The sequence below is a fragment of the Thalia democratica genome, chromosome 4, assembly GCF_965202585.1.
Source record: "Thalia democratica chromosome 4, ktThaDemo2.hap1.1, whole genome shotgun sequence".
In the NCBI taxonomy this organism is placed as follows: Eukaryota; Metazoa; Chordata; class Thaliacea; order Salpida; family Salpidae; genus Thalia; species Thalia democratica.
The window spans coordinates 5,885,978-5,898,951 of record NC_139168.1 but is presented as its reverse complement, the minus strand read 5'-3'; the positions used below and the strand labels follow the sequence as shown (position 1 = coordinate 5,898,951).

Genomic DNA, 12,974 nt, shown 5'->3' with positions numbered 1-12,974 from the left:
AGATCTCTTTATGAGTAATATATTTGAAATAAATTAATTAAGTAAAATAAGTTTGAAGTAGCTGTTCTAAAAAATACTTCTATATTACGAAGTTAAACAATTATAAAAGTATAAATTTCATTAGAATTACTTATACTTGCACAAATGTAAACTTACTAAATAAAAATTGTTTTTACTACTTACAGTAAACTTTATATCTTTAAAAATGAATATGTTCAACAAAACAAAAGTATCTGTTTATTTACGAAAAAAATATCTATCTCTTTGATATACAATACAACAGTGATAACAACACCTCATTGCACATAATTTAAATAAAGATACACAGAAATTAAAATAGACCAAGTTTACAACTGTTATTATAATTTATTACAACTTTGTAAAACAGATAAAAGTATACTTTTTTAAATTTGATTCACTTGATTGTATTTGTTTAAAATAAAATTCACAAACAAAGTTTATTTCTCATAGGCCGACACGCTTATCTTGTATGTTTACAAAAATAAAGTTCGGAAAACTAGCAGTAGTCTTAACAATGTAGCATAAAAAAAAATTTGTAAAATTGTTTAATTTTCCTTTAAGCATGACGTATTTTTGTAAACTTTTTGTAGAAAAATCTGCCATAAGGTTATACTACAGCGGTGTACTAATTAGTTGCGTACTTTTTGAGTCTAAACTCTTATAAAGTTAATGTAGTTATAAAATTTTACCTTATGGAGTTTTTCATCATAATCGGTGCACACTTTCGTTTGCGCACCGAATAAGTATATTGGGTAATTTTCCTAACATGTCACTAATTGGTATTTAAAATTTCGTTTAACTTTTCGAATACTAGATAAACATAGTTGAAAAAAAGCAAATTAAGCAAAAAAAATAATAATAAAGGATAAAGATATTACATTTTTTTTAAACTTCTTTTCTTTTATTGGGTGGCACGCATGCGCCAGTGTCCCTCCCCACGCTACGCCCCTGATGTATACTGTTTATATTATATATGCTAAAAAGTATTTTTCGTATGAATATTACTTTTTAATTATTGCTGAATAACTTATATTTGTAACATAGTACTTGTTATTTTTAAGGACTATTGAAGATTTATTTTTGACAAAATATCTTTAATACAGTGTATCTTATCTAATCTGGCTATATTGGACAAGTTGTTTTTGTAATTAAGACCTTTGGCCGGGTAAGAACAAATTCTTACCCGGCCAAAAGTTTCTTTCAATAATCAACCTCTTTTATATAATGAAATGCATTTAATAGAACTCACACAAAGTTTCATTCAAGTTTAACAGATTTTTTCAACGAATAAAACAATCAGAAAAGAAAAAACAAACTAAAAATTATTTGACTTAGTCTAAAGCAATCTAAAACGAAACCGTAAGCAATTTAATTTATACATATATTAAAATATTTTAAGTGAAAACACTGGTTTTAGCTGAGTTAAACACATCTACATATCGACTTAACACGGCCAAATTAGCGAGGGCTAGATAAGCGAGGGTACACTGTACTAAAAACGAAACACAAATTCTCTAACCCACAAGACATCCCACTCATCCAAAGAACAAATTATTAGCATAACAATAAAATATACAAAAATATTTACAAAACGTCTTGTATAGTAAAAAATACAAATATAAAACTAGTTTAAACCAAACTTTTTACCCTTCTAAAAAAATAAAGACATAATTAGTGAACAAAATATGTTTTTACTTTTTCACCAACCTACCAAGCTCCCCACCCATCCGAAATACAAACAGTATCCGAACTCGAATCCCACCTGTCTGTTCTTGTATATGGGACTCGTGTATTCGTGGTAAACGTCAACCGCGTATATTGACGTCGCCACCGCCATGAATCCACCTGTTGTGACGTCATAGTTATAAATTTCATAAAATTTATTTTTGTTTTAGATAAATGTTTGGTAACAAAATTTTATATAACTGTATCATGATTGCTAAAATTTTGTTGAAAAGTAAATATATCAACAAATTAAACGATGTTTATTTTTCAAAAGTTTTGAAAATTTAAGCCACAATTTATTTTTTATATTCTTGTTTTAAAAAATCTTTGTCTTTTGGTAAAATAAACATAAAACAATATAACATGAACAGACTTAATTATAACATATCTAACATTAAATTTGTTCATAAATGCAAAAAACTCCCAACGTAGCATCAATTAAAAGCTTTTTGTTTATTTTTTTTTTGTTTTAACTTTCACTTTAATTATAAAAATTAATTCCTTTTGTTTAATATTTAAAAAGCGTAATAAAATAAAAAGTTAAATACCTGATATGAGAGTGAGAACGGCTGATATAATGGAGGCCATCGCTTTGTTTTTACTTCCGCTAGGTACCGCTGTTACGCACTCCAGTGACATTATTGACGTAATAACTGCTACAAATGAGAAAACACAGCAAAAGCACATCAGTGCTCGCATTAGTTGAAGTTGACCTGTTATTGGTTTAATATTTTTGATTTAATTAGTTGTGATGATTCTATAAATCTAAACATTTTCATACTTATATGCTTTTTTATTTACTTTATTAAAATGAAGCGAAGCAAATGTAAACCAAAGTCCTCATTAGTTAAAGTTTACCAATGATAATTTACATTAAAATACTTGTGACATTTTATATCTTTTTATATTATTTACACTATATTTACTTTATTACAAAAAAGCACATGCATATCAAAGCTCGCATCAGTTGTAACCTGTTGATCTTATTAAAGTTAGATGTTAAAAAAAAACTATCAAACAAAAAATGTTTACGTTGATGAGACTTTCTTATACGAAAACAGGCAACTGAAAACAGGCACATAAGCGCTGCTCTCATCAGCCATTAGTTAAAAACGTTTATTACAAAGTTTTAATCGATTAAAAGATAAGTTTAATGGAGTGTTATAAGTTTATAACGGTCAGTAGTTTCTAAAGAGTGAACCAAATACACCAGAAAAGTATTTTACGGGTCAGAATATTTGGGAAAAGGCTTGGCGAGTCGCATAATTATCTAAATAGTATGAAACAATAAATCTTTTTTATGACTTTAACATTTTTGTGATTCTTAATTTTATTAGTATTCGATCCTATAACTTGCTTAAGTGTTTTGATCTTAAGTTATATTTGTAGTGTTTTTTTTTCAAATACTTTATAAAACGCCTCCTCAAATTTAAGTTTTATGTTTTACAAAAGCTTGGAATTAACTAAAAAACTTCAAGAAGGTACTACCAAATCTTTTACATAAGATTCACTGAACACTTATTGGTAGTTAAGTTTCAAATTTTATTGTTTTAAAGTTTAACCATTATTTTAGTTGCTCTACAAGATGGTTTTACTTTTTTGGCTGTATAGAAATTTAATTTTAAAACAAATGTAGTATTAAAAACTAAATAAAAACCCAAAAATGATATATTATGATTAAATATTTTTTTATACTTATTATGTAAGCTTTTACTAGAAAATATTAAGCCTTACAAGTTTTTGTAGGTTTAAGTTTTGTTTGTAAACTACAAACAACTTAAAAGTAAAACAAAAGTAATATTTTTAAAAAGCATCAAAGTTTAACTTTTAGGTAAAAAATATATCAAAAAAATAAAAATTTAAGTTTAGTTTACAAACTAAACCAAATAACGAAAACCGTGTAAAAAAAAAACAATCTTTTTTTTGCTTAACTATTTGCTATACATAGCTAACGTAAAAAAATTCAAAATATAAATAAAATTAGGTTAAACGTTACTGTACTATTTAATCTATTATTGACTTCGCTGTTTTCTTCAGGTATCTAAATTATTTTTATTAATATACTTTTCATACATTGTTAAAAACTTTAAAATTTGTTCATTTTGTTAAATTTACAAAATCAACTAAAGTATCTTAGTCTCGTAAGAAAACAATCATTAAGTTTAGAAAATAACTTTGTATTTTTTAGTTAAATATTAAAATATTTTCATACAAAATTGTAGCTATTTAGTATATAGTAAAGAATCAATTTTAGTTCAACTCGGAAAAAAGTACAATTCACTTTTAAACTTGAATTAAAGTTACATTTACGTCTGTTGTTGATACAATTTACTTCCTAAATTCAGACAAAAGACATAAAAAACAGACACTAATTCAATCAACAAATGTTTGTTTAATGCTTGATTAAAGTGCATATTTACTTTTGAAATGTTTTGCACCGATAACACCTTTTTGTTTGGTTAAAGAAAATTAATCACGATTTTGTTTGTTTTGAGAAAAAACTAATAAATCATCTACAAATGCTAATAAAGACTTGAATTTTAAAAGCAAATAACATAAAGTGTGACAGCTGACACGCTTTTTAAATAGAAACTGATACTATTTACAAAAAAAATCTTTAATAATTTGATTAATTTATTTTTCTTATAACTAAAAAGTTTTAACAGCAAATAAACACCCTTGCAAACTAACTTAAGCTTATAAAGCTTAAGGGTTATTACCACAGTTCTCCAAAATAAAACTTAAAAAAAATTGAGCACATTTATTAAATACTAAATAAAACAATTTCTTAATACTGTTTGTATACATTTATATGAAAACTGTTTATTTTGATCAATATATTTCGTTTAAAAAAAGCTGTATTATAATTAGTTTTGACTTAATAAAAGCAATAGAGTTAGAGTTTCAAAATTTAATTTTAGGTTCGATGATTTGGCAAAAAGATAAAATTGAAAACTTTTGTAACCTTTGTTTCTTAACGTTAAGTAGTTTTATTTTCACGGTAAAAATAAAAGGTTAAAGTTCAAAATTATTCTTATAGTAAACTGCACCGACATAAAATGTTTTATTTTACTTAACTAGCAAATTAAAGTCTAAGATAGCAAGTCATTAAAGCAAAACTAGCAGTAATTAATCACAATAAAATTGAATTTTATTTCGAGTTTAACTAATTTGTTCAAGTACCCCTAAAAATTTTCTATTGATCAAACAACCAATTAAAGTTTAAGTTCATTACATACGAAAACAACTACTTACACTTCAAAGTGTCAATGCGTAAAATCAATTTTTGTTTAGCATAATTTTAAAATTATCGTTTTGATAACAGTTAAACAAACCATCAAGTTTGAAAAGGGGATCTTTATTGAAATCGCACCACATTCAACTAAATATAACAATAAAAACAAACCATCAAGTTTGAATAGAGGGTCTTTATGGAAATCGCACCACACTTTATTCAATATAACAACAATAAAAAACCATCAAGCTTGAATAGAGGGTCTTTGTGGAAATCACACCACAGTTTAATTTAATATAACAATAAAAACAAACCATCAAGTTTGAATAGAGGGTCTTTATGAAAATCGCACCACATTTCTCCTTGCTTCTTTGCTGTACATCTCCACCATATGCCTAATAAAATGTAATAATATTATAAATAAAAAGAGATAAAATAAAAATTAAATATATACCTTCCCACGCTTTCCAAACTCTGTATATTCCGTCTGATAACTGAAAAGTATTTTTTTTTTAGTTTCAATTTAATATTTCAAGCAAAAAAAGGTTTTTACATCATTTTTTACGAAATACCTAGAATATTGATTTTGATTTATTTACTGTTATATTTGGATAAGTATAAACAAAACTTTACAAGTGTTTTTTTTAAACTACCCTATCTTATAGGTCAAGTTTAAATAAACAAATAAGATTATGTCATCATCGTAAACTAAGATAAATTTATATTTTTGTTATAATGTAAAACATGTGTTTTACATAAGTTGAGCACACAAATACTTTTAAAGTTAATCTGAACATAAGCTGTGTATTTGTTTCATTAAAGCATATATAAACTTCTTAAGTTTGTTAAACACAAAAAATAATTCAAAGCTAAAAATATGGTCAAAATACTTGAGGTGAAGAATGACCTTTCAGTCATTAAGTTACATAAAATTTTATTCCACCTTTTTTGAGCTGTAAGATATAATTACTTAATTTCTTACTTTAGTAAATAATGAATTTTACCACACAATTTCTAACTTTAGAAATTTCTACTTTTAACAAATAAGAAAAAGTGAATATAATTTAAAACACGCATTAAAGATTGATTTTACATTAGAAACAGATAATAATTAACTTTAGTACATTTTTTACTTGAAATTATAAAGTAAGACATGTTTACTTATTCAAAAATGCAAAAAAAAAATAATTAAAATATGTATGGTTTTTGAATGTAATTTCTTATAAAAAAATATAAAGTTATAAACTACGTTTATGAATTGCTGAAGTTAAAAAATTGCATTACTTATCATTCAAAAAATTATTACTCTTTTTATAAATTTGCTTACGACAAATCAAGCTTTTAAATTTCATAAATAACAAGTTAGTGAGTTAAATACTTTTAATAGCACTAAAACATTAAAAATTTTATATGAAATATAAAACTGTATTAAATATTAATAAAATGAAATGTTTAAAAACTTGATTATAAAAATTTACAATAGGTTGAAGAATAATGTTGTTAATTCTAATAATGTTTTACAGTAAAAAAAAATAAGATTTATCTTTTTTTATAAATTTAAGCCCCAGCAAATAAATCTAAAAACAACATAAACATTTTCTAAACTCAATTCCTTTAAGTAAATTAACCTTAGAACTAAACTCTATACAACTTTATTAAATGTTCTTTATATAATTTAAGGTTTTAAATCATGTACTAGGTCTTGAACTTTACTTTTGTAAACAAATAAACGTAGTTTAAACAAAAATATTATAAAAAAATACACCAGTTTACTTTTTATATTAATTTAACACTCGATTTACGAAAATTCTTTCCAAGTAAATAATTCAACTATACAATATACAAACTTTAGAAGTAGACATTCTCCAGTATGGGAATATAGTAACAACCATAATCCAGTAATGAAGCATTGCTAATCCAAATACTCCTACTTGTTTTAGAGGGTTTCCCATTATTTTTATAATATTTCATAAATTGTACAGTGTTTCTAAAAGTAAAGTATTTTTGTGCTACTTTTACAATAGTAACGAGTGGAACTATGATGATAAAACTTATAATTTTTAAAGTACGTAAAAATGTTCAAGTAACTTAGTATTATATTTTCAGTATTTAAAATACTGTAAAGTTTTAGTTATGTTGTTAGTAAGCAAAAATTAATAAAAAGTTAAACTTATTAAAAAAATTTAAATAGTGTTTTATACATATATTACTATTTTTATATTCAACTTAAAAACTTTTAAAGAAAAAAGCTTAAATATGAATTTTAAAAACCAGAACAACAACAAAAAACATAGAAAATAACTTTTTCCTAACTAGTCTAAGTTTAGTTTAACTAGCCTAGACTAACTGATTAGTTTTTTTACTGTTTGGTTTGATAAGTTAATGTTATTGTGAACCTTTGAAAACTATTTTGTGCAATATAAACTGAATTTTTTTTTAAGAAGTGTCTTACATAGTTTTATAACTAAAACAGAATTTTTTACGTTATTTATCAAAACTACAATAAACTTCTTACTATTAATGTATAGTACATTTGACACCTTTATAAGTTAAAGACACTTTTAAAAACATAAAAAGGCTTTTAGTTTTATACTAATATTTTTTTGATAGAATAATTTAAGTAAGCTTTGTTCCTAAGAAAAACTTATAAGCATATCTATAAAAAAAATAAAGTATTGACTTTATTAAATCGTTTAACTTAAACAAAATATTTAATAATTTAATAACAATAAAATGTGGTTAAAGTGCAGTTTAAACCAAATTACAAATAAAAAAAAACTAAAAAAAGTTAATTTAGTCCTTGAAATTCAAAAACTAATCTGTTTAATGAAACATAATCACTGTACCACGAGTGAAGATAAATCATTGTACCATTTACATGCATGTAACGTTTTGTTTACACATCTTATCAAAATACAAACATTTGTCACATCGTGGTTATTACTCTCAGTTTTGTTATACATGTAATCTTTTGATCCGAAAATTTTGTTTACACATTGTGTTTTAGTAATAGCTATAAAATTGTTAAAGTAGTACTGTTTCAAAGATTAACAAGACTGATAGCGTAAAAGTTTAAAATAATAGATTTGCGTAAGTATAGCGATATATGTATTTAAGCTAATTTTTTTTATAAGTTCAAGTATGTTTTTTTGCTAATTATGAACTTGGTTACTTAAAAATTAATTAGTCTTATGAGCTAAATAAACTTCCATAATATCTCCTACACAAAAAGAAAAACAGACTATTTAGCTTAACAGGCTGTACTTAACACCAGCTGTACTTAACAACTTTAAAAACTATTTAACACCGTTTTAACATTTGTTTTTATTTTTACTTTAATTTATTTTTCTTTTAAAATTAAAATTTTATACCCAGTGATTCCCTTTTATTACCTGTTTTTGGAAACATTAAGAAACAAAATAATTTAAGTATTGGCTTATTTAAACAGCTTTAAATTTAAATAAGCCAAACTGTGCTTCATTGAAAAAACTAAAAAACTAAATGACTTACTTTTTTTAGTATAATTAAACATTTTGTTACTAGTAAAATAATGTGATGTTGTTTTGAACATGCAGAATAGTTTATAAGCAGATTTTAATTGAAATTTTGAATTTAAATACTAAAATAACTTTTTATACTTTAAGAAGTTTCAAAACAAGTAAAATCTTAATAACTTTTTTTCTTACTAGCGTAACGATTTTTCACAAAAAAGAGTTTTAGTAATAAAAACCACGAAAAATTCTTTGTTGTTGAAAGTAATGTATTAGTACGTTGTAAGACTTAAAAATATTATAATTAACTGAAATTTTACTTGTTACAGTTTCTTTACAACTAGTAACTTTTGTCAAACAAATATTTTATAAAATTATAGTATTGGTTATTTTTTATACAAACCCATCACAAGTTTTTATTTTAACTTTAGTTTGATTCTGTAAGTTAAATAAAACACGCTGAACCTATTTTCTTTGCTTTTATTTATTAATTGAATTAAAACAAGAACATTTTACATTCAGGTACAACTACGAACAGTATACTTCTAATAAATTTACGTATTTATCGGGTGGCAGCTTAGCTTAACGGTTACTTCAAATAAATTATTATAATTGTATGGAAATATATATATATATATAAATTAAAATTACGTCTAACACTAAAAGATTTCAGTTCAAATCAAAGACCGTGAGCGCAGTTAGCCACCTTTCTGTATGTTAATTTAAGTAGAAAATTAGAAAAACATATATGTGCTGCTGAATCACTGATTATATAGTTTTTTATTTTAAAGTGTAAGATTTAATACATAGCCTTTTTTAACGCATTTACAACAACAGTCTTAAAAAAAATTAAAGTTTTAAAAAACAGTTTCAATATAACTCTTCTTGTAAACAGTTTTTGATTAATAATTATAAACTTAAAAACGAAAATAAAATCGCTCATATTATGAATTTATTCTTTCAAAAATTTATTTTACAAACTAAGTTTCGGTCAAAGACCTCGTCAGTGCTTACGTCAGTGCTACTTATATTATATTATTAAAAGTTTCTATAATATTTCAGTTTACAGAATATTTCAAACATCCTAACTTTAAAAAGTTAAGATTGAATAAAAGTTTTCAATTAATAATTTAAAATTAATACATTTTCTCAATGTTTCGTCTATGAAATGAACTTAATAATAATACTTTTTCAATATATTAAAATTGTCAGAAAGATTTATAAATGAAATAAATTATTTGGAATCATTGTAACAGTTTCAAAATTTTATTTTCAGTTACTTAAATCAGCTGAATGAATATCTAAAAGTATAATTGATTTTTTCTTGAAAACAAACTCTATCTTTATAAGTAACAAACTTTTAAAAACATTTTTTATGGTATTCCTTAAATATTAGTTTGAGAACTACCAAATTAATATAGTAAAGTGTAACTATAGTATTTAACTAGTAAAAAAAAAAAATATTGTTATTTCTATGATAGTATTTAAATTGTTAGCTCGTAAATTGTAAAAGGTATATACAAAACACTTTATATATTTTTTATTTTCTAATCCAATTTTAATTGTTATCTATAATATATACGCCATGATTTTAATAAGATAGCTTTTAGAAAACTTAGTTTAGTTATTTTGAATGAGAATTTTCTACTTTTGTTCAATTCCTAGAGAACAAGACTTTTTTAAACTTTGTTTGTTGAATATAAACACGATTTCCAAAACGATTAAAATTAACGGAAAATAAATAAGTAAAGTTATATGTAGAGTAAAACTTATGTTATTTTTTATGTAAATAAATTTTAATCTTTTTGATTTTAACCAACGAAACCAGTAAAAATACAAAAATATTGAAAAATCTTAAGAATGTTTTATTATTAAATAAAATATATCGTGCTTAATTCGTTTTTAAGTTTAATTTTGTTTATCTTTGTTAATAATCGCTTTTGCAATTTATTTTTGCTCTATATTTCAAATTACTAAATAAAAAATACAGTAAGAATTAAGGAAAAAAAAACACTCAATTTAGTATTAGATTAAGTTCAATAACTTTAATGTTTGAAAAATGTTCAATTTTTGATAAACGATTTTAGTCAGACTAGTTGTAAACAAGGTTATTTAGGAAATTCATATAGAGTTATAAACTTCTTTGGTAACTGATAGTTGACCACTTGAAAATTTATAGTAGTATAAAGTTACAATTTATACAATAAAGCTCATTAAAATACAATATGTTTGATGCACCAAACTACAAAGTTTAACAAGTAAGCATTATTACTTGTTGTTGATTTTATTATTTGTAAACAATGTCTAGTGTAATAGATACATTTATGAACAGAGGCTTAAAATTATCAATTTTTAATTTTTATTACTGTTTACACTATTTTTTGATTTTTCTTTTTTTAAGCTTAATACACATAGCCAATACTGGTTTATAACGGACGAAATATATTATACTTAATTTTTTTATTATTATTTTTGTCTATTTGTATTCTAATTTTACGATAGATATAACATGATTTACTTTTTTATAAATTTGTTGCAGTAAAGGGGTTTCTTACGGATAAAAAGGGGTATAAGAGGGTAAAAACCATCTCGGTTATCAGTAAAATTATTATATATTCACATGAACTAAAAAGACAGAAAATAAAAAATACTACACCAATAATAGTTGGTGGGAAAATTTACAGTTGCATTACACTTTATTTGAAATCTTGATTGTTTGGATCTAAGTTTAATTTACTTACCTTAGTTTCTATAAAGTATTTTGTTATTTTGTTTTTTATATATTGCCTTTTTGTTATTGTTGCATTTTATATTATTGTTAATTAGCTTTAAAGAAAGTAACTTAAATTCACTTAAATATCTAATTGACTAATTACCTAGCTAAAGCTTTATAAAGTTTTCCATTGGTAGTTTATTTGCTTCTGACCATCGCTTAAGCGATAAAAATTTGTAAAGCAATAAATTCGGTAAAACTTTTGTTTTAATTATACTTAGAAAAAATAATTACTACAGAAAACTAGACCAAAAATGCTGTTGATAACGATAAAAATGAAGAAGATGATGACTAATTATCATTCTCAGAACTTAAGACAATGAACGGTCACATTTTATCTTTAAAACAAACAAATTTACAAACAATAGCATACTTAACTGTTTCCATTCCTACTGTGAGAAATTGCAAGAAATAAATTATAAGCACATCAAAAACCTTAACTCCTTGTAATAAAACATTTTTTTTACTACATTACTTCTACATTTAATAAGTTTTATTTGTTTAGGAAAACTTCAGAGAATATTAATTATATAAAGTACTACATAACTTACTAAATTTATTATATTTTATTTTATTCTTATAAATAATTAATATTTTTTGATCTTTTATAAAAACTTAAAAGTGTTAATTTACTCTTTATATCCTTTTCAGCCTATTAGCTTAAATTTTTTTAAATACGCATCGCTGTCGTGGCATAAATTACTAAATTGAAACCTTTTTTTATCGGAAATTGAGAATGGTAGCTAAAGTTTATTTTTATTCAATATACTTAAGGATTTGCTTAAACTAAGATTTTAGGAAATATTATATAAAAGTTTGAAAAAAATAATATTAAAAAAAAAACAGTTTTAAGTATAACACGAACAGTACAGTTTACTTATCATTAAAAATATATTTTTGTTTGTTTTTACAACAGCTTAAAACTGATGTTTTAGAGTACAGAACACACTTTTATCAAAAATTACAACTAAAAAAAGTTTTATTATTAGCAACTTTGTAATTTTGCTAAAGTTATTAAGGCTTAAAGATATTTAGTTAAAGATTTAAGTTTATTATTTTTTTTACAAAAGTTTTACAAAAAATACTGCAAGTAGTCTAAAAAACAATGTTTTATTCTTTTCATAATAAACAAAAAAAAAGCCTTAAAATTATGCTAAAAAAATATTCTAAACTTAAATTAATAAACACGTGAAGTTAATTTATGTAGTATACTAACTTTCATTTATTTGTCAATTAATACCGTATATCAGAACTGCCAGAATTACAAATGAAAGAGTTCTGAATACTGAATAAAACTTGAATTGTCACGAATTAAAAAATTTGACTTTAGACTTTAATACCTGTAATTATGTAGCGATTTTTCATAAAACCTGGCAGTTTTGCCATATTATACGGCTATATTAAAAAATTTTCTAAACTACTGTTAACTAGTTTTTGTATCTGTTATGATGTAAAACTTAAATAATTTTGAATATTTCAGAGTATTAGTAATTTTATTTTGCTTACTTTTTGTTTAAAGCTCGGCAAAATTTCTTACAAATGTTTCGCAGTATACTATTGCTATTTATTTGCGCCCTGGTGTTTACTACAACTCTGTTTGCTATAGACTAAATTGGCCGCATTTTTAAACTCCCCGAGAATTTATTTTGAAACCCAATTTCTCATTGATATTTCTCTGTAGTAAAAGGTTGTATTTGTTATTGTTTTGAATTCCTCAGCTAACAACAGC

General features: G+C 23.7%; 1 protein-coding gene across 1 annotated transcript; it reads right to left on the bottom strand.

Moving 5' to 3' along the window:
- Positions 1-1,720: 1,720 nt before the first annotated feature.
- On the bottom strand, positions 1,721-6,933 carry LOC145832933 (claudin-7-like). The gene is made up of 5 exons (XM_082940136.1): positions 6,829-6,933; positions 5,436-5,475; positions 5,296-5,376; positions 2,295-2,459; positions 1,721-1,866 (listed from the first exon to the last, which is right to left on the bottom strand). Exons 1-5 carry the CDS (start codon positions 6,931-6,933, stop codon positions 1,721-1,723), a joined length of 537 nt encoding a protein of 178 aa, XP_082796262.1.
- Between the last annotated feature and the right edge of the window lie 6,041 nt (positions 6,934-12,974).